Consider the following 22,419-nt stretch of genomic DNA (forward strand, 5'->3'; position numbering starts at 1 on the left):
GAATTTTTGTTTCAAAAAGTATTGAGCCATTCTTTTTCACTCATACTGACCTATCATTTTTTGGGGAAAAGAAAAGTTTAATGAACAATAGTAAATGTCACTGCTGGATCCTCATAAAGAGAATGGACTTTTGGACATATGAACTGTCTACACAACTTCTTTTTATCTAAGAGAAGAACCTGAAGCATGGGCTAGTTTGCATGTCAAATACAGGGTATCATGGTTCAGTAAATGTATTAAAAACTGTTCAGGGATACATTTAAGTTGTAAATTAGAAGTTTTCTAATCCTCAGAGCAGTGAGGTTTGGGAACAGTTTCACAATGTGTAGGGGGCGGAGCACTTAACTAGCTTAAGATGGAGCTTGATCCGCCTATAAATGGGATATAATATGATACAGTTGCCTGTGAAAGCAAGGGATTGGACTCAGTGGGCATGCCTACATGTACAAATGCTGTGGGGTGGATAAATTATTATGGAGTAAACCCACCCTAGGCAGATGTCTACATGTGCGGGGATGATTTGCTACTCCTGGCTGCTATCTGCTCCCGACCCCTCCAGCCCTTCCCTGGTCCCTTGCAGCAGCCAGGGGGAGCTCTAGGCTCCCCCTAAGTGCTACCCCAGGGGCTGGCAGGGAGTGTGGATCCAGGACACAGCTGCTTCCTGGTCAGGGCTGGGAGATTGCTCCGTGCCCCCAGGAGCTGCCTGATGCCACTCTGGGTGGGGACAATGCCCTCCTGACCTTGGCTCTTTGATTGGAGGCAGGGGCTTGGAAAGAACTGCAGGGGAGGGGCAGATCCCAGCCCCTGCCCCGATCTGCCAGTGGTGCAGCTAGCAGTGAGGCCCCAGCTCACCAGTTGGGGCACAGGACTGGGACCTGTCCCTGACCAGGACAGTTCCTGGCCAGCCCTGGGCTGTGCGGGGGAGTGTACACATGCAGCCCAAAGCTGGCTGGGAACTGCCCAAAATGGGACAGTCCCCGCCACTTCCAGGCTGCACATGTAGATTTCTCCATGCAGCCCAGGGCTGGCCGGTCAGGGGCAGGTCCTAGTCAGCTTCAGGCTGGGCCGGGAACTCTCACAGTGCAGGGGAAATCATCTCCCAGCCCCTGCTCCGCAATTGTGCTCCCTGCTGCTGTGGCAGGAGAACATTGTTCCCGCCGGGCTCTGGTGCCAGATACCTCCCTGGCAGCAGGCAGCCCCTGGGGGCAGGGAGCAATCTCCCACCCCTGGCTCAGCCATCTACACATGCCGTGTTGCACAGTAATTACTTGTGAGTAAATTTGCTACTTGTATTTACAGGTGGCAAATGTACTCATGATTAGAGCAAATTACTATGCAATAAGTGTCTGCACGTGTAGGTGGTGATGCTTACTACACCAATGGCGTACCAATGGTGGTGGTGGTGGTGGTGGTGGTGGTGGGGGCACCAGCTGGGCCCTCCAGGGAGTACTCGGTCCCCAGGCAGCACTGCCGGTGAAACTGGAAGTGAAAATTCCCTGCCCCTGCTCTGCTGCAATCGGCTGCAGACAAATGCAGGCATTGGCCCCCGGGTGCCAGAGACCCACGAGATGTCACTATACTGCACAGTAATTTGCTCTAATCTTGTGTAAAGTGTCTCATATAGACATGCCCAGCAAGTCAGGAGCTCACTTCCGGAGTTCTGTCTCTATTTCAGAGAAACGTGGGTTTTGTGAAAAATTATCAAATGAAGTACTAGCTTGCTCATTTGAATGTTCAGGTCTATTCCATACAGCAGAAGGCTCAGGAGTATGTTGCCAGTTAGCTTAAGTATACAGCCCAAGCTGATTCACGATCCCAATACAAAATTGGGCAGATAAATGTAGCAGATTACAGAAGTATCTAGTAGTTTAGGATGGGGCTTCAGCCCTTATCTTGCCAGATCTTGTATAATAAATATAAGATTTCTTTGTTTATCTATGCTGGGCATATTAAAGCAGCTAAGGAATAATTTAATTGTGTTGCGTGTTATACTATTACTACTAGTAAATAGCAGTGCTAATAATTAACCAATAGGTTTATCATACTTCAGCATGTTCAGAAGTGATTGTTCTATATCCCACCAATATTATTTATACGTTTAATTGTTAAAAAAATACTTGACTACGGAGTGTGCTTTTGTGGCCTGTTTGATGCCTATTTCCTTCGATTTTACAATGTAGTGAACAGCGTTGAATTTGAAAGTAAAACTGAAGAGAAAAAAGATGTGGATGGTGATGACTTGACAAAAAATGGGCCGAAGCCAATCCTGCCTTACAGCTCCATGTTTATCTTGAGTCCTACAAACCCGTAAGTCTTTTAGCTGTAAAGCACCTCTTCCTAGGTGTATGTGTCCTATGAGGATGTATATGCAGAGAAAAATGGTGTACTTTAAATTCATTTAGATATTCTCCACTTAAATACATTGGAAAATTAAATACAAAGCTTGCCTGGGTTGAAGAGGAGATGCTATGTTTGACCTGGACTTTGCTAGAAGAATAGGTTACCAATTAAAAAAAAAAAAAAATCTATGAAGAGCCAAGCTAGTAGCTCCATATCTGCAAAATTTGAACTTCTGGGAAAAAATTGTCAGGATTTCTTCATTTGCTTAAGCTGAGTAGAATACACAGGACCTGTTGGGATCATAACACTTTCTGCTCGTGCTGTCTTGGTCTCCTGAGGAGCTTTGTACTCAGACTGCAAATACAGAAACATGTCATTCCAAAATACTGCAGGATTAGACAAGGCATAAAGGACTTTCAGTCATTTCAAGAAGTAAAGCAGGGTGATAGAGAGTGTTTGGAATCTTTGCCATCCCAGAGTTTTGCTTGCACTAGTTGTCATTTAAATCCTAGTGCTCTGAATTTAAATCTTAGCTCATCTGTGGTCTGTATTCATACAATCCAAACTGATCTGACTACATGCATATATGCAGATTGGATATACTGTGGAGAACGCACGTTATACATGCATATGGAAGGGTAGATAGTCCCAGATCACCAGTGGTCTCAGTAGCCCTTTAGAAAATGAGATGGGTGCTCAGTTCAGTACCATCTGGAAATATGGGCTCCTCCACATTGGTAACAGGAGATTTGTATTCCATCTGCATCTTTGGGGTCTGTGCCATCCACTGGTCCAGCAACAGATTTCATGAAGATTTAAGGTATCCGATTAAAAAGCCCACAGATATTCCTGAGATTTCTGTGAGAATGCAGTGATCATATTGTGCTACCCCTAATAGTAGTTTCAAATACAACAACATATCCTTTGATGAAATGGATAAAGTGCATGGGATATGAGGGAAGGGCTTATCTGATATGATGAACAAACAGAATAGCATAAAAGAAAGATGAACAGTTTGAATAATGGAAGCATTTGAATTATGAGTCTCAGATCCTGGCTGACTTGATAGTAAACATAACAGTGCATCTAATTTTGACAGCCCATTCTGCTTTGTATCACTCCTGGGTTGACTGCCTAGAACAAGGATGCTCAATATCCGGCTTGCAGGCCAGATCCAGTCCCCAGCACTGGGTCTTCCAGCCTGTGGGGCTGTCAGTGAGTATGTGCAGAGCCCTGTGGTTCTGTGGCTCTGCATGCTGGATCCTGGCATGGCAGAGGTGGCACGGGGCTCTGGGGTCCTAATCATGGTACATGGTGGGTGGGTGGAGGCAGTGTGAAGCCCCAGAGCCTGATCCTGGCATATAGGGGCTGGGCAGGGCTCGCTCCCAGCACGCACAGTCTGGTTTGGCCCATAGACCAGTGCCACTCCTGCAGGACCAAAATGTTGAGAACCACTGACATTGAATGATTGCACAGCTACAAAACCACGGATAAAGCTACTAAGCTGCAAAGTGGCAATAATATAAAGTCCTGAGCTAAGAACAGACTGTTTCTCACTTGTACAGACCAGTTAAGGGCATAAGTGCCAAATCTTTTTTCTAACCCACCTTTTCTTCAGTCATTTCCTGTCACAGTATTCCAGTATCCTTTATGCTCTTTCAATCCCTTCTCTCCAAAAAGGAAAAACAACAAAAGATGTAATGCATGGTTCATTGTATCATATATGGGCAAAGTAGGCATTAACATGCAGGACCATGCTGTCTTCAACTCTTTTGAAGGTGTGGCAGATGAGGGGAGCTTACAAGAAGTCTCTCCAACTTCTGTTCCCATCCAAGGGCCAGGTACAATACCTGTAGTAAGCACTAGGGGTGTGCGAAATGGGCCCTATTTGATTCGGATTTGGCCCGAATTAGGGACAGTGATTCAAATCAGTGTCCCTGGTTTGATTCGACCAAATCAGAATTTGACAATTCAATGCTGATTCGGTGAATCAGCGGTTTGGACACAGACACAACTTTTAAAGTTTTTTCTACATACCTTGAGGTAGCAGCGTGGCTGGGATCGCTGCAGTGCTGGGGCGGATGGAGTGTCCCCCAGCCGCGTGTGTGTGCTCGGCAGCGAACCCGGAAGTTTTTCCGGTGCACTTCTGCGTCTGCCACGGAACGTGCCGGGGCCACCCCCACACCCGGTGATCGGCTGTAGGGGGACTGTGGGTGCCCCCCCCCCGATCCAGGAGGCATCAGTTGCCAGGGTGGGGCTGGGGGGGAGGTTCTGTGAGATCCTCGGTGGATCAGGAAGTGGATAGAAAGTGCTTGTGGTCCACTTCTGGGTCTGCTGCCGAGCGCACCGGGGACCCGCCCCGTGCTTCTGTGGGACTCTGCATCTGCTCCTGCTACCTAGAGGTATGTAGAAAAAACATTTAAAGCTGTGTCTACCTCTGAATCACCAAAGCTGTCCAAATCTTTTTGAATCGATTTGGAGGGTTCTGATTCGATTCGGAGAGATTAAAGTGTCCTCTGATTCGATTCAGATTCTGAGATTGGTGGGAAGTACCAGCCTCGGCAGTCCCTCAATTCGAGGATGAGCTCAACCATGGCTTATTCATGGGTCTTGAGGTAACTTAAGAGTCCAATCCTTGAGCCACAAATCTGGCCACAGAAATTGCAAGTCTATCCACAGGGAAAAGTTGGCTGCAGGCTGGGATTTTTGTCCCTTTCCTTCCTCTTTTCTGCTTTGCAGGCAAAACACTTTACCTCCAAATGGGCTGCTGGTTGGCTGAAGTTGCAGCACCATTGAAGTTGGATAGGAAGTGGGACCAAGGATATAGAGAGAGAGCAGGAGGGAAACATGTGCCTCAAAAGGCTTGGGTGTTTGTTCAAGTCTTTGGTTCTTTTTCTTAGAGTAGCCCTTTTCTCTTTCAAAGGGTAGGTTGTTTTTCCTAATATCTTTTTCTAAACCATTCTCTTTCTAAACTCTGGAGGAAAATTTGCCTGAGTACTGCCAAGAGTGCAAAACATTTTTGAACAAATATAATATAAATACAGGCTTTTTCAACAACCAGCCTTGAAAAAGTAAATGTGCATTTTAAATGCTTTAATAAGGACCACTGGTAATTTGCAAATACTACTGCATCGCATTGATTGCTATGAATGATTATGAACCAGAAATAGCAACTTGTTACATCTTTTAGTCCAAGTTCAGTGTGAGAATTACAATTACAAATATTATTGGTAATGTTACCTCTCACTTCTTTAGACTCATACAACACTAGGATATGTAACAAGAGTTTGGGAACACTGCAGAACATTTCCATTATCTTTAGTTAATAAGAAATTCCCTTTTGCTATTTCTCTTCCTTGTTTACATTCATTATCCCCTAAGAATCTGTTAGACAGGAATTTGCAAAAAGTGAATTTTAAGGTAAACTGCTCAAATATTGTAATTGCATTATACATTCACATAATTTAGGGCTGTTCATTACCCTACATACTGCATCCAATCAGGGAAGGGGAAAGAAAAAACAATTATAGAACTAGCACAGTGTATTTTTATATGTACATGTCTGAGAACTGTGTGCAGGCCAGGCAGTATTTGTTGTAACAGTTTGTTAGTAGCTTTAAATAAAACAGAAATTCAAGAATTTTACACTTTTCTTGTAAACACTTCAGGAAGGAAAAGTCCAGGTTAAATTTACCAAATAAATTACTTGTTATAAATAATTTGTTTGGTTCTCAAAAATTGCAGTAAACTATACTGTAGAGATGCCTAGAGAGAGATTTTAAAGATAATAAATTTCAGTAATGATTTTTTTAGACTAAGGATTTCCATCTATATAGCAAATGATACGGCCTCCGTGTTTCATAATTTCAGTGAAATTTTTGCTTAAGAGAGTACTATTTTATGACCCTGGGAGGTGCAGAGAAGTGTGGTGACTTGCCCAACATCTGACAGTAATTCAGTGGCAGAACAGGAGTCTCAGCGCTCAGTTTCCTGATCTAACCATAACACCCTTCCTATTTGTATCTCTCCTGCGCAAGTCCTTCCACAGCTACTATGTTATATGCACTGGCAGACTGTAGCAATGGTAGCTCTTTTCACATGAGTTTGTTTTCCTCCCAGAATCCGACGCCTGTTTCATTACATTGTGAACCTGCGCTACTTTGAGATGGTCATCCTCATAGTCATAGCACTAAGCAGCATTGCTCTGGCAGCTGAAGACCCTGTCCAAGCTGAGTCACCAAGGAACGACGTGAGTAGCAATCAAACAGAAGCACAGCACTGTTGTTCATTCCTCCGATTGGTCGTGTAGACGGCAGCACAATTCTGTTTCAGAGGATAGTAATTCCCTCACATGTTTAACTGACATCATCTTGTCCTATGGAGTGGGTGATTCTGGGTTTGGAGGTGCATTGCTAGTAGCCAAATTCTTTGCAGAGAAATGAACCTGAAAAGGGGCCCATAGATGCAACTCATTTTTAAATGTCTTATAGTCCAGCATCCTGTTTCTACAATTTTTAGAACTAAAGGTTTCAGAAAAGGTCTCAGGCAGTTGTAAAATATATTACCCCCAGGGAAAGCTTCTTTATAATCCTTACTAGTTGGAGGCTAGTTTATACCCTGTCACAGGAGGGGGATTTCCTATCCATTCCTTACACTACTGAGATGTTAGCAGTGCAGTCATGAACTGCTGGAGCAAGGCACGCTCCTTTTGGGGCATAGGGAGATGAGTGAAGTGGGTTCCAAATATTTTGATGAAAAATGTATCCATTGTACCATTTTAACCCTGCTGGGGACACGTGCATACAGATGTAAACACATGCAGAGAATATTCTGGCAAAAGTTTAAAGCAAATTAACCTCAATTTACCATATTTCCTCAAATATAAGATGAGGTTTTTTCTCCCCACTCAGCATGGGGGGGGGAAGCTTCTTGTTTTATATTTGCATACAGGAAAACCCCTGTAAATACATTGCCTATCATTAAACTGCTGCCAGAAGCAACATGGGCTCAGTTAAGGAAACCAGCTGTGAAGCTGATTAAGTGCAGCCTACGCTGAGCATGACTATGAAACACATGGTCCACAAAGGGCAGACATACTGATGAGAACACTTTTTGTTTGTTTGTTTTTTACAAATTGTATTAAAGATACACATTTCATCCTACACTTACCAAACTTCACATATTAAGCGTTTTACCAAAATGTTCTTTTGCAAAAACAGCTGCATAGCCAAATTAAATCCTTAAAGAACATACATCAACTTTCCACAAAATAACCCCTTACACACCTCTTTTCTTCATTCAGAAACCCATGAAAAACGGTTACCTCAGTAACCAAATGAAACTGTACGCCCTTCCCATCTGTCCTCTCTTGGTTTGTTGAAAAAAGTGTGTCCAGTCCTTTTTTTCTCCACTTTTTCTCGGCTGCTGCTTCTCCTCCAATCTCTTCCTTGTCTTGATTGATGGAGAAATTCAGTGCCCCCACTTCAGGCACTCTCTTTCTGTGAAAGCCAACACCTTAAAAACAGCAGAGGTTTCTTGCTTGCCATAAACTAGTTTTAAAACATGTTAATGAAGTGCTTAATAACATTTCCTGGGGTCCCTTTGGTATGAGTCGATATAGTACCATCTCCCACGCTAACAACAGGTTAATTAGCACCCTAATTTCACTCTCTCTTATTTGAAGGTCCAACTTTTCCAAGTCCCTCCAATTCCCCACTTCCATTACGGTGCTTTTCAATCTATTTAGTTTAGCCCCTGTTGTTTCTCCATACTCTGATGTATGCTTTAGCAACCTTTCCATCAAAAGTCTATCTCCAGCTACTACATTTATGTCATCGGTGTATAATATGCATTTTATCTCTCCTCTTTCTGGTATCTTTACTCCACATATGACCTTGTCTTTTCTTTTTCTTTGTGCTAATGGTTCCAGGCCATACACCAATAGTAGTGGCAACAGGAGGGCACCCTTGCCTCACTCCGGTATGAATTCCAAAGGCTCTGCTTAGATGCCAGTAATTTGGACTTGACTCTTCACTTTTCTATACAATAACCTTATCCAATGTACAAATTTCTCTGGAAGCTCCATTTTTCCTAGCACCTCGAATATTTAATCATGATGCACTCCATCATATGCTTTTTATAAACCTAGGTTGGTTATAATTGTGTTTATTTTCCTCTCTTGGATGTGCTTGTACTAAAATTTTCTCTCTCGTCTTCCTTTTAAATCACCTTTCTATCTCTTGTCTTGTTTCTTCTAGTTTTTCTCATACCTGTCTTCCTTCTAAGGCTTCCTTTAGCAGTTCCTGCATCTTTCTTTGTAGCTCTCTCAGCTCCAGTTCTTTTCTATATGGTTCTTCAGCCTTCCTTCCTGAAGATTTCTCCTGTCCTCTTCTTCACCATCATCCACCATTCTCTTGTACTCTTAAAATACTTCTTTAGTGTTCTCCATCCCTCATACTGTCTTGTATATCCTTGACATCTTGTTATCTTGTACATTTAACTTCCATGCTCCACCTTCCTTACAGGGCTCTTGCCAAGACTCAGTTTTGTCTTCAGCATCTGGTGATCACTAAATGCTACACATATGGTTTCTTTCTTCCTTATCTCTGTTTCTTTTGTTACAAACACAAAGTCAGTTCTTGATTGTTTCTTTCCACTGGGGTCAGTTCTAGTGAAAACTTTCTCCCTTGCCCACACATCTCTCATTAAGTCTTCTTTAATTATATTTTTTAACTTTCTGGATGAACTGTCTAAAGTTCTGCCTCCTCCTTCCCCTATTCTGTCACCCGCTTCTATTATGCAATTGAATTCCCCACTACTGTCTGTGATCTCCCTCTGACCACATAAACTGTAGGCTTCTGCAAAGCAGCAAGTACTTGTTTCGGATTCGGCCAATTCAGAGGGACAGTGATTTGATTCAGTGATTTAAATCACTGTCCCAATTTGATTCGGCCAATTTGGATCTGGAGATATGGCCGTAGGCTAAACAGGCAGCATTCTTCCATATGCTGGACACAGCTGCCTCCAGCTGGCAAGTCTGTTGTGGTGGGTGGAGGGAAGAGGCATGGGGTGGGTGCAGATCAGTACCCCCACAATGAGGTGAGATTGGGGCTGGGGCTGGGGCTGGGACAAGCTGCCCAGCCAGAGAGGGGAAGTATGGGACTCAGGGAAGGGGACTCCTACCACTGTGCACTGCTGTGCGCTGCTGGTCTGGGAGCTGACCTTCCAGTGGCTCCTCCAGCGGCTCTCATCACCAGTCTGGGAAGGCATGGGAGCAGGCATGTGCACCCAGATCTGTGTGTGGTGGAAGGTGCTGGGAGCCAGGGCTATGCCCTCCTGCTGCTCGTCCAGCCAGGGTGGGGAAGCGCAGGACAGTGCCACAGCACTGCCTCGGACAAGCAGTGCAAAGCAACAGAAGCCACTCCAGCCTCCCCATGCCTTCCAGACAAGCCGTGGCTTCACCCTGCCCCCTGCAGCTGGGTGAGCAGTGGCAGGGCATGGGGGCGAGCGTGAGCTCCCGGGTTGGGGCGGGGCCAGCGGCAGAAGCTATGGGGAACTTTAGGGTGGCTGCAGCCCCTCCATAGCCCCCGCTTCGCTGCGCTTTGTGGGGCAGGCAGAGCCAGGGCTGCACTGCAGACAGCAAGGCCCTGCTGATGGGCTGTGCTCCTCAGGGCAGGTGGAGCCAGGGCTGTGGCTGGGGCTAGCCTCCCGGAGAGCAGCCTGGCCTAGCTCACCCTACGCAGATCTGGGGGCACACACCTGCTTCCATGCCCTCCCAGACTGGTGGCGAGAGCCACTGGAGGAACCACCAGAAGAGCAGATCCTGGACTGGTGGAGCACAGCGGCGCGCAGTAGTAGGAGCCCCCCTGTTGCAGAGCACTCGGGTGCCCTGCACCTAAAAGCAGAAATGGGTCAGGAGAGACCCCTAGTGGTAAGAAGGGGGAGGCTCAACTGCCTGTCACCAGGGCAGCACAGGTGCTGGTTGCTAGGGGAACCAAGGGGATCAGCTGACAGGAAGGGGCAGGGCTTGGCCCCTTCTTAAGCCCAAGCATGAGGCCAGGAGGGCAGTTGCCCTCTGGCAGCCAAGGAGGGGGGAGCTCAGCCAGAGAGGAGATAGACTGCAGGAGCATCCCCTAGTTGCCGCTATGACTTGAATGTTCCCGGTAGGGGTAGAACGTGCTTTTGACCGGACGGTTTAGAGTTTATGTTGTTCCCCAGGGGCTTGAGTTTTCTGTTTGTAGTTTTATAAGGCTGGAGGACTGGGTGAGGCTATAAGGGGTCGGAGGAGGCCTCATAGGAGCTCCACGGTAGCGTGGGGACCCTGGCGCCATAGAGGGCGCAGCGTTTGGGGAGTGGTTGACCCCAGTCCCAGGGCGAGAGGGGGCAGTGAGGAGCCCCGGAGCCGAGAGGGGGCAGTGAGGAGCCCCAGAAGTAAAGAAGAAGGGCCAAGGCGTAGGGAAAACCCTGTCAGTTACCATCTGTGAGGCTTGGGCTGCGGTGCAGGGGAGGAAAAGGAGCTGCAGATAGCGCCTCTGACACTGGGCATTTAAAGTGGGCAGCTTCCCGCTAATTACATCAGTCAATCAATTAAGTTCAAGGCATGGCAGGAGAGTAAGCAGGCGGTTAACCCAAGACAGGAAGGTGGAGCTACCAATAGAAAGGCTCCCGCGAGATACTCCTGTCACACCCCCTCTCCGAGTCCCGTGCCCCGCCCCACCTGGGCAGTTTGTCCCAGCCCCAGCGCCAATCCCTCCCTCGCTGTGGGGGCATTCATCTGCACGCCTCCCACGCCCCTTCCCTCCCCTCTTTGCCCACCAGAACAGACTTATCGGCTGGAGGCAGCTGTGTCCAGCATTGTGGAGGACTGCTGCCTATATAGACTATGGCCGAATCTCTGAATCGATGCTGAATCTCTTTGAATCAATTTGGACACTTCAACTCGATTTGGACCTTTATCTGATTTGATTCAGATTTGGAGATTTGGCTGCCAAATCGGGCTGAATCTTCTCTGAATCAAATCAGTTACTGAAGCTTTGCACCGCCCTAGTAAACTGCTACATTTCCAAGCAGAGCCTTCCTCCCCTCCTGCTCTGGTGGTACATATACATTGAAAACTTCTAATTCTGCCCCCCTGACTGATATTATCTGCAGTCTGCCACAATGATATCTTCCATGTGCTGTGCTTTCACCTCTGGGTTCTTGAATGGGATTGCTACTCCAGCTGCTTTGTTCTTATTTGTCCCTGACCACCAAGATGGTCCGGTCTGCATCTCCAGCTCTTCTCCAGATATTTATAATCCCACTTCCCTGGTATGCTCCATTCTTGCAGGCCGATTATGTCTGCCTTTGTTCTTTTAACATTGGCTTGACCTGTTTCCATCTTTTCCTTGTTAAGATACTCCTGACATTATTTAAAGCCATGATAAGTGCAGTTGTGCTTGTGTTAACTGAGTGCATCTGTCCCTTTAAGGATCATTTGTAGCGCTGCTCTTGGTGGCCAATTTTGCTCTCCCCTCCTCCCCAGTTCACCTGCCTGTTGCACTTGCAAGCTACCTGATCACTTTTGTAGCTAAGAAGGCTTCTGTTTTCCTACTTCCCCACTGCTTCCTGCCCCATGTCCTCCCCTGGGGGCTGGAGCCATGGGGAGTTAATGACAGGAAGATGTTCTCTAGCTCTGACTTTGACTCACCATCCTCTTTATCACATTTCTTTTTCCTGACTCTCTCTCCAGGGAGGCACCCCAGGGCTAACACCCCCTGTGCTGCCACTGCGTCCCAAGTGTCCCTCTGTTGCATGTGCCCTGGGTGGTGTATGATGAGTTGTTTGTGCAATCTGACCCATTTTTCCCTGCTGCTGCTGATCATCCTGGTGTCCTGGGCACACCTGTGCTCCTGGTTTGGGACTCTGAGTTGACAATGGTCCAGGGGGTAAGCCTGGGCTGCACCCAGTGTCCTTGGCCTGCAGTGTGCAGTGGGCTGGCAACTGGCCAGAGCCCTCTCCTGGGAAGAGCTGGCACTTCTGGAGGTCACTTCTCATCTGGGGGTGTGGAGCTGGTGAGGAAGCCACTGGCAGGTGCAGCAGCCGAGGAGGTGGGTGGGACGGGATGCTAAGCACCTGAGGGCCCCTCCTCCAAGGAGGTGTCACCACCAGAGCGGTCAGGGTGTGGCAGGTGTTTGAGCAGGCTACCCCTGTTGATGAAAACTGCAGGGTTGTGGCCAGGGTCCTGGAGTACCAAAATGTTGGTCAGCTGCCACACAAAGGGCATGGTCTTGCAGGCACAACCAAACTGATGATTGTGGTGAATCATGGGCAGCCACTGTGCCCACAAGGCCTTGATCTTTATGTGACACCACCGTGCCATCCGGGAGTGCCCTTGCTCCTGCCTGCCACCCAACAGGGTCTCATAAATATGGGTGTTTGAGTGCCTGCCTTGTGTGAACTGCCTCTGAATCTCTGCACCCCCCTCCGCCCCCTGAGGGCCACAAGGTCACCAATCTGCCAATCTCCTCCTGGCTCAAGTTGGGGTCCCAGGTGTCAGGCTCAGGCATGCGCACCTGGGTGGGGCTGGTCCTCAACAGGGAGGACATGGTGGTGCATCCTGCACGGGTTCTCTGGGCCCGTGTGGCTGTCCCTGTGTGCCCAGCCCTGGGCAGTGCTCAGGAGTGATTAGCAGAGGGGAATGGCCAGGGCCCAGGCAGAGGCAACTGTGCCCTAGTGCCTGCAAATGCAGGAGAGACTGCTGGGAGTGAGCAGCAGCAGGGAGCAAGTGCTAGCCCTGCTGCCAGAGACAGCCAGGCAGCAGCCCTGAGGAAACCTCAGGGCTGGGCAGGAGGTGGAGCAGGCTGCAGCCCTTTGCAACACTCAGCTATGGCCAAGCAGCAGCTCTAGCTAGAGGACAGGACTGGCAGAGGCAGCCTGGGTACTGTCCTGGGGGGCACACAGGGCCTGCAGTGCTCCAAGGTCCTAGCATGTGTGCACAGAATGGTTACAGGCTTTTATAGCCTGCAGCTAGGGGCTGCCACAGAGCATCCCAGCCCTGGGGCAGGAGATGCACCCAGCCAAGAGCCCTGGGGTTTGACTCAGGGCAGCATCCTAGTGGCTAGGCAGACCCGGAACTAAAGTTTAATGCTGGATCACGTCTACATGTGTGTTACTGTGTTTTAACTAATCAAGCCTAAATTTTATTCCTGCATTTTCAGATAACAAATTTAGTCACAATTTCATTTTCACTGTGCAGTAAGGTTGCACATGTGTAGACACACGCCTGTACTGCGCAGTAAATTAGGCTAAGGTACAGTAAAGCATCTCATGTAGACGCGCCCACTGTTGTCTTTTCTCTCCACTTTTCCACCTTTATCCTCTCTCCTTCTGTCTTTAGTCCTTCCTTTTCACTCTTCATATCTCTTTCCACCTCCTGATTATCAGTCACCACTGCCATTGTTTTGAGCTTTGGGTTTTCCTCCTCCACTCCTACCACCCTGACACTTATTCAGTCTTTCTCTGCCCTTAAAGCGTTGTTCCGGCTTTCTGCTGATCACTTGATCTTAGCCAAAAGGCCGAGATGCTGATGGGAACCTACCACAAAGATAGGTTAGTGCAGAATAAGACATCGGCATACTGATGAGAACCTGACATAAAGCTAGGTTAGTATCTGAATAAGATAAATTCTCATTATGCTCAGTCCTCCTCAGTGCCGACTTGTTTTCCACTCATAGTGAACCACTACATCAAATACATTTTGATTTCCTCTTCACTCCCACAGCTGAGCTGAGCCTTTCTTTCCCATGTCCAATGATTCTGATTTCTTCACCAGCCTTAAAGTCTGGCAAACATCACTAAACATCAGTGTAGATGAGAAGCTCTCTCGGTCTGTCGCATATGACCACTGTGACCTCATCCTCCATGGGGCGGATCTGGATCAGGCAGCTGTGCACCTCATCTGCATATAAATTTTTGGAGGATCCCAGGTCTGATGAACGAAAACAAGACGTTCCAGTCACAAAGGTTGGAGGGGCAGTGGGTAGTTAGCACCTGGATCCTTTTTGGCGGGTATCTGGAGTGCACACGCACGCACACACACACACACGCATGCGCGTGCATACACACACACACACACACACACACACACACACACTCTCTCTCTGAGTTGTGCTGGGCTGTGGGGGTCACCACAGCTTGAAGTGCTGTTGACTCTGCTGGCTCCCCAGCCCAGTGAACTATATCATGAGCTTTTTGGCTCTGGGCTAATATCATGCCCAGGTTGTACTATATATAAATAGGTACAAAAGTGCTCCCCAAAAGTGAATTTATGGACTCCCCGTGCTGAAATTTACAACAGTTTGCAACAAGTTAAAGATGATCAGTTTTGGATGAACTAAGTCTGTAGGTACCTACAGTGATTTGCATATATGGGCATGTTTATTTTAAAGTCAGTGTCTTTTGATCCCTTATGTTTCAAATGAACAAGTTTTCCTATATAAAGGGTCTCCTGCTCCACCCTCTGATTGTCCTCTGCACCTTCTCCCCCCTGCTTCCCCCACCCCCACTGCTTCTCCCCTGTCCTGTTGCATGCAACTCAGAGCCCAAGCAGAGTATGAAAGTAAGGCAGGCGAGGGGAGATGGGGCAGAGGCAGAGACTGCAGGGAGCAAGGGGGAAGGGTCAGAGATTATGGAGAGTAGGAGGGAGGGACAAAAACTATGGGAAACTGGGGGTGGGGGCACGTTGGTGGCAGGGGAGATGGCAGAAGGTGGCAGGGGGAAGAAGTGGGAGGAGCAGAGAGCAAGGGGGCCATCTGACCCTTCCCAACCACCTGCCACCCCCAGCCATTGTTTTCCCTGCTGTAGGAAGTGAGAAGGGAATGGACTCAAGAAAACCCTCTGATAATTAGATTCTTTACCTGGAAAATTATAACAAATGTATACATTTTCCATATATAGAATCTAATTATTGTGGGGTCATCTTAAATTCAGGGTCATCGTAGATTAGAGTCACTATGGTAGTTGACTCAGATTTGGATCTGATTTAACTGACACCATATAATGAAATATTCATTCTTCACTGAATGTACCAGAGTGACATTGTTGCTTTCCTCACACCTTCATGCACTGTTATTACAAATATCATCTCTGGGATTCTGTACTTTTGCTTTAAACACACATTTCTCTATTTTAGGCTCTGAAGTATCTGGATTACATATTTACGGGGGTCTTTACTTTTGAAATGGTGATAAAGGTAAGAATCTCTCCACATGTTATTGTTCAGTATTTCATATTTACTGTGATACATTTCCAGGAATCTGGAGCAAAGGATGTGAGCAGAACAGAGATGCAATTGATGCTTATAATAAAGAATAAGAAGCAGTGTCTATCAGGAATAGGTCTCGAAAACAGATAGTACACAGGCATATGCCATACTAACAAGTGGCTTTAATTACTATATTGTTCTCCAGTATATCAGTTAAGGTTATGAAGAAAACCTCAAAAATGTGAATGAAGGGCAACATAGAAATGTGTGCGTAGATCCAGAATGGTCTGGACCGGTAGTTCTGACCAATGTAACTTGTCCCCTTCGTGTCAGAGAGTGGCTGATTCAGAGTTGCTGTTATGACAGCTGGAATGTCAGCATCGTTAACTATTCCTTCTCTCGCATAAGAACAGAGGGAGGGAATCATCTGTCTGCACCGTGTTTTGAGTAACGTCTTGTTTTTATGTCACTATAGCAATTTAAAGAAATCATTGTGAATGGGGAACCAAATTCAAGAAGCCTTTAGGTACCAAATAGCGTGCACAGTTGTACCTTGAATCCCTGAACAGTCTCCTGTAACTGACTGAATCATTTTGCTCATTCACGTGGGTTGGAGATTATTTTGTGAGCTGAGCATGAAAGTGCATCACAATCTTTCCCCCTCTAATTTTAACCCTCACGAGGAATATCTTTTTTTTTTCCTTACCTGACATTTCTACATTAACCTGACTTCATTTAATTAAGGGCAGGACTGTGCCGCGTAGACACTGCTGTCATAACCCATGTAGTGGGGCACCTCTCTGCCTCTGCAGGAGCTCCAGAAGACATTATGTTCCAGAACGAATGTCTTAGGACATCCAAACTTAATTCCTAGTAATAAAGCTAATGAATAGTAACCTAAAGAATGCAGCCTTAAAAAAAAACCCCAGACATGTATTTGCCTGCCTGTTGGGCATAAGGAGGATTTAAAAGTGTATAAGGTGAGTATCTCTTAGCTGGCCTGACTTGAAATCTTTGGGAGTCTATAGAAGAGTAGACACAAGCTTTTGTGAGCATCTTCAGGCCCAATTCCATATATTTCTTAGCAGTAGCATGGGTAAAAAGAAAAGAAGCCTCTTTCACAGAAATCAGCCAGGCTGTTATCTAGTACTCTGTTTTTCAGCAGACACTACTAAGTGGGTATTTTATCTTCATTAGAAGTTGCGTTTGGTTGTTGGGCCTTGCAGGTCTCAGTTTCTTTCAAATACTTGTTCATTTTTCTTCATCTTATCCTCTTTTGCTGCTTGTTAATTCCCATTAATCCTACTGGGTTGGTGTTGAATAAAAGCGTCATGGTTCTTTTACATGTAGACTGAAGTTCTCATAAGTATGTGCAAGCTAGTCTGAAGATCCCCTTTTAGATGTTAATATTCTTGTCTAGAATGATTCTAATTAAAGTCTATTGGCTTAAGCTTTGGGTTTGGTAGAGCTCTGCCTCCTATAGCAAAGTAGTTTGTCTCCAGCAGAGCTGCCTCTATGGGTATGTTTTAATTTAATTTTATTCTGTGTATTTGGTAATGCACAAGAACATCACAATATAGTATACAGGTATTAAACAATGTGCAAGTAAACAGTACAGGCAAATGTTTATTTATGAGAAAAGGGAATAAAAGTGCTCCATTCTCAGTATAATCTCATTATTCATTGTAGCCAGCATGAATTGGTTTCCTCCCCTCCCCACCAGTAAGAAAAAGCTAGGACTTTGAGTGTAAAGGGGTGTTTCAAGTCATGATTAAAAATTATACAGTGCAGTGACAAAGCTATGTGTAGGAAGCTTACCTACTGTCTGCCCACACTGCTTATGCCTTTAGACAACATCATTCACTTCTGAAGTACTAACTTCTCTCTCTAAATTACAGAAACAAACCTCCCTTTCCTGTACTAATAAGAAGAAAAACATTGCTATAATTTAACATTGAAAAGGGGAGGTTGGAAGGATCTAAATCATTTGATCCAGGACATAGATTCGTATCATTGTATGTACTGTATGTTGCTGCTAACATCTCCAGTGGAATCAGCTCTCACAATTTTATATTTGGTGTTTTGATCTGTTCCCTCTGAAGATGATTGACTTGGGTCTGCTGCTTCACCCTGGCTCCTATTTCCGTGACCTGTGGAACATCTTGGACTTTATTGTGGTCAGTGGGGCCTTGGTGGCATTTGCCTTCTCGTAAGTACATTTTCTTTAAAACCCAGGTTTCTCAGAAAAAAGGGTAGCCACTGAACTAGAGTTATATAAAGCTCAGGATTTGTGGTTCATAAATGATTCCTGGTTTCTACTGGCTCAGTTTTTTATTTTAAGTTTCGTGGGTGACCAAACTAAAACTTTAAAATGAAATTTCCAGTTTCTTACTATTTTATCCCTTTAAACTTGGGGAGAAGAATGTTCATAAACTAGCCTAAATGTTCAGAGTATTATAGTATCCATGGAACACTTGACCCTGATTGATTTTTGTTTCCATCTTCTTCTCAGCCAAAATTTGGCCATGGTTTGAGATCTAATAACACACCTTTCCCAAGTTGTAAGGCCTCCTCATAGAAGTTCTTGACATTTTTTCAATCGTGTTTTAAAGTTAGTCTTATTGAGGAAAAATAATCAAAGGAGACTGAGCCACTTAAGAAAGTATACATTTTTTCACACGATAATTGCATATATTTTAAATGTTCATATGAAACTTCATATTTCATCACATACATCTGTTTTATTATATACATCATGGCTTTACCCTAAAGATCAGCTGATGTTTTATCAGACTTTAAAAACAATATTTTTAGAATCACAGTGCTGCTTCTGCTTCATGCATTTTCTGTCTTTCTCTCTCATTCTTTGTGATTAAAGATGTCTGCATGGCAACAGTATCTTGGTTTCTACCGAGTTCCTCTTCTCTTGCTGCTTGTTCACTATCTCCGACCATTATCCTCTATTTACGATATCAAAATAATTTTCCAAACCACCTACTGTACTCTTGCAGAGAATTTTGATCTCAGGTAGGAAATGAGCTGTAGACATGTATCAATTATTAAAGTCAAGGATCCTTTTTTTATTCATCTATCCCCATTAGGAGAGATTATAGGAAGAGGAATACAAACACTTACAATACAATCTGATTGCAGGAGGAGTCCAGGAGGAAAGGTTTCCCCCCTTTTAATATTGGGAAATTGTATTATGAGGGTTTCAAGAAATGACCTAGATACAGGTTATTTGATTGACAGACCCAACTTAATATTAAATTAGCCTTGAAAAATTACCATAAACATTAATCAATTTGTTTCCAAGATCCATTCATCCATTCATGATGATCAGCAGCAATTAAGAAACCTATAGTATTTTACTTGCCTATCAAAATGTGCGTTCCTTCTTATCAACCGGGTAAGTGGAATTGTGCAAAGGGGACTTGTATGGTACAGAAGTATAATCAGTTTTAAACAAACAGCCAGATTTACTGATAAGCTGGTGACACAAAACAAACATAAATTTAGCATAACCAACCAATCAGGGAAGGCACCATCCTGGTTGCTTTTCATCCCTGGAGCTGCATAAAGTTGCCAGAGCGTCTTTATGAACCTGGTCCAGAATATTTCCCAGAGTTTTTTCCTTTTTCTGTAGTGTCAGAATTCCTTCCACGTTGTGTGCAGGCCTGTGTTTTAGATTGTCTATTGTAGTTCAGCAGCTGCTGCTAGAAAAAAAAGTCCAAGGTGATTGATTTTCAGCCATGGAGTCAAGTAACATAGGAAGTACAGAGTTTATATTAGGTGCAGGCGATTATTTGGGCCTGTGAGCCAATAGGCAGTGCATTATAGAATCCCCCACCGTTGGAATAGCCTGCAGCCCATGTGCCCTGTAGTTTCTCCCCACCACCACCAACACCACGCAGTCCCAGCCCTGACTCCGGCCCACCTTACGCCTGCTCTGGACTCACCCCAGCTGGAGTGGACCAGCCAGAACCTGCATGTACAGCCCCGACCCTGGCCTGGCCTGCATCTGCTCCAGGTCGCCCAGCCATGCTGAGCAGCAGCAGCAGGGGCCAGGCGGAAGCCCTTCCCCCTCCTCAGTGTCAGGCCCTTCTTGCTGCAGCACCCTGGAGCCCATGTCTGGGCTGCCCTGTGGCTCCTCTCTGACACCATTGTCACCACCACCTCCAGGTCACGCAGTGGAGCAGTGGTGGCAGTGCAGAGAAGCCACAGTTCAGCCTGGGCACAGGCTCCAGGTGGCTGCGGCAAGAAGGTCCCAGCAGGGGAGAGGCCACTTTTCCCCCATGCTGAGCAGCAGCTTCTGCCCTGCTGCTGCTGCTGCTGCTCAGCGTGGGCAGGTGAATCTGGAGCATGTGTGAAGTGGGCTGGGGTCAGGGCTGTGCACACAGGTTTCAGCTGGTCGAGCTGATCCACTCCACTGGGCTGACTCTAGAGCATGTGCAGAATGGGCTAGGGGTGGGGCTGTGTGTGCAGGTCCCCACCAGCACCACAGGGTTGAGGCCAGCAATGGCAGGAGCCACAAGGAGCTGTCACCAGTACCTGGGCTGCCTAGTAAGGCAGTCCAGCTGTGGAGCTGCCCCCACCCTGCTACAAGACTAGGAGACAGCAGGATGTGCCGCAGGCCAGTCAGTGCCTCTGCCAGGCGGGACCAAGAAACCCATCGTGAGCTGGACAAAATCCCTCTGTGGGCCAGATCCAGCCCGCAGGCCATATTTTGCGCACCCCTAGTTTACATCATAGTATTTTGTTTTCAAATCAATTGAGAAGGGGCAGCCTTTTCTCCCAGGAAGAGAAAACTGGAGATGGGGCATCAGAAAGTTGTAAATCAGATAAGCAAATTCTTTTATCCTCAAGATTTGGATTCAGCAACTTGACTGCAACAGTTCTTTCTATTTCAGCATATGACCAAACTGGATAATCTGCTGCTACTAAATAAAGGTGACAATGTCAAGTATTCTGCAGAATAGAGAGTTGGGACCTGGGATTTCTATCTTTTATTTCCATCTTGCTGTTAAGGAGCTTTTTGATCTTTGGAACTAGTCATTTTGATGCAGTAATTTCAGAAATGGGCTCTGATTTGGATTGTCCAGTGTTTTGCAAACCCGTCTTTTAGATACCTGAAACTTGGCTTTTAGAGAGGCTGAGCATTCATAACTCCAGGTGAGGTCATAGGGGATGCTCAACACCTCTAAAGTTCAGGCCTTGGGTATGCAAAATTGGGTGTAAAATGTAGAGGCCAGTGTTGAAAGTCTCACTACATTTAAAATTGTTCATTTTAATAACACTTACTGACATTGAATACAGTGAGCTTCAGTTAATTATGGTTTGCAACGTATTTTGATATCTGTACAAGAAAGGTGATACTGAAGAGATAAATGGTTTCAGTTTTAAATGTCATCTTTTCAGGAAATATTGCACAAGCACATGATCCATTCCAAATTCCTGATCTCATTCTCCAGTAAGAAATTCTATTAATTGGTGTGTCTGGGACAAGGGGAAACCAGCGAGATTATCGAATTAGAATAGTTTTGTGTTCTTAAAACCAGTGTTAAGGGTTATCTTAAAACACTTTCCCTATAAAACTCTGATTCTCTTAAGATGTTATAGAACTCTCATAGATTTATGAACTCTTCTACCTTGCTGAGCAAATAATTTCTGGTAAAAGATGAATGGTTTCTGCTCATTTTAAAAGTCCATTGTTTTTCTGTTGGTTGCGTTGGCTATCGTTTTCTAAAGGTATAATATCAGTTGCTACAACTTACTTATGTGTCCCATAGCTGTACTTCATGGAAGTTTGTCTTGTGTTGCATCAGTGCTAAATATCCTTTGAGTAAATGTTGAAAAGATGTTCATGGAAAGGTTCAGAGCAAGGGCACAGGACTTTTGAACATGCATTTTTTTGAGAGAAAGTAACGGCAGGTGGGTAAAACGGCTTGAATGTAATATGGACCCACCTAAACTTTCAGAGTTGAATTGAATCAAACTTTTTTGAAACCTGGAAAAATTTAAAACATTCTTTTAGCTATAGGTTTGTCTATAGCCTCTATACCTGTATATTCTGACAAGGACTGGAGGGAGTGAAATCCCATGAGGGAGACAGCTCATGGCATTTTTGAAGTAATGGCTACAGGAAGTACCACCAGTCGAATGAGGCAGCTTGTTTGGCAGAGGTTTTTCTAGCCCAATTTTGCAAATGTAAAAGACAATTGAGATGAAGTGTAAATAATCATTCCAGGTCCTTGGGTGTTCATCAAAGGACACAGACTCAAGCAAAACTTTAAAAGTTCAGTATCATTAGAGATTAACTTGATTTGGTAAATGAGCAGGGTGATCTTTCTTTATTTTGTTGGATATTTCATTACTAAATATTCAAGCTGAGTCACCAAACTAGGATATTATTGGTTTTTATTTTGCATTTCCTGATTGTCATATACAACAGAATAATTTGACTACCTTTTGCCAAACTCCATTTAATTTGCCAAATAAATTCTCTTGGCCTCATTCGAACATTGTTGATCTATATTCACTTTCTTACCTGATGAACATGTCATGGGGACCTGTCAAACCAGCTCATTCAGAAAACTTGATTACTGGAGCATTGAAATCAACTCATCTGTTTTAAGAATACAGTTGTAAATCTTTGTTTAAGCTTCAGTGTGCTTGCCCCTCGTTATCATACCCTACCTACCACAGTCTGCCAACTTCTGCTTGCAGTTTCCAGAATGTATCTGTACTTTTCTAAAGTGAGGCCTGCATGAGATGCTAGTAGGAAATCAGTAATAATGATAAAAATGTACTTCTTCCACATAACAATATCTTTCCAG

The 22,419-nt window shown here is 45.3% G+C and overlaps 1 protein-coding gene across 4 annotated transcripts in view; it reads left to right on the forward strand.

Annotated features, from left to right (window-relative positions):
• Nucleotides 1–22,419, forward strand: part of CACNA1B (calcium voltage-gated channel subunit alpha1 B) — a 475,064-nt gene that overhangs the window by 365,289 nt on the left and 87,356 nt on the right. For all 4 annotated transcript variants that reach the window (XM_019540610.1, XM_019540607.1, XM_019540608.1 and 1 more), the window contains 4 exons: nt 2,181–2,307; nt 6,460–6,589; nt 15,512–15,571; nt 17,686–17,792. In XM_019540610.1, the coding sequence (XP_019396155.1) occupies nt 2,181–2,307; nt 6,460–6,589; nt 15,512–15,571; nt 17,686–17,792 (424 nt within the window). The remainder of the gene's footprint in view (nt 1–2,180; nt 2,308–6,459; nt 6,590–15,511; nt 15,572–17,685; nt 17,793–22,419) is intronic.

Source organism: Crocodylus porosus, unplaced genomic scaffold (assembly GCF_001723895.1).
Source record: "Crocodylus porosus isolate Cpor-Errol unplaced genomic scaffold, CroPor_comp1, whole genome shotgun sequence".
Taxonomy (NCBI): Eukaryota; Metazoa; Chordata; order Crocodylia; family Crocodylidae; genus Crocodylus; species Crocodylus porosus.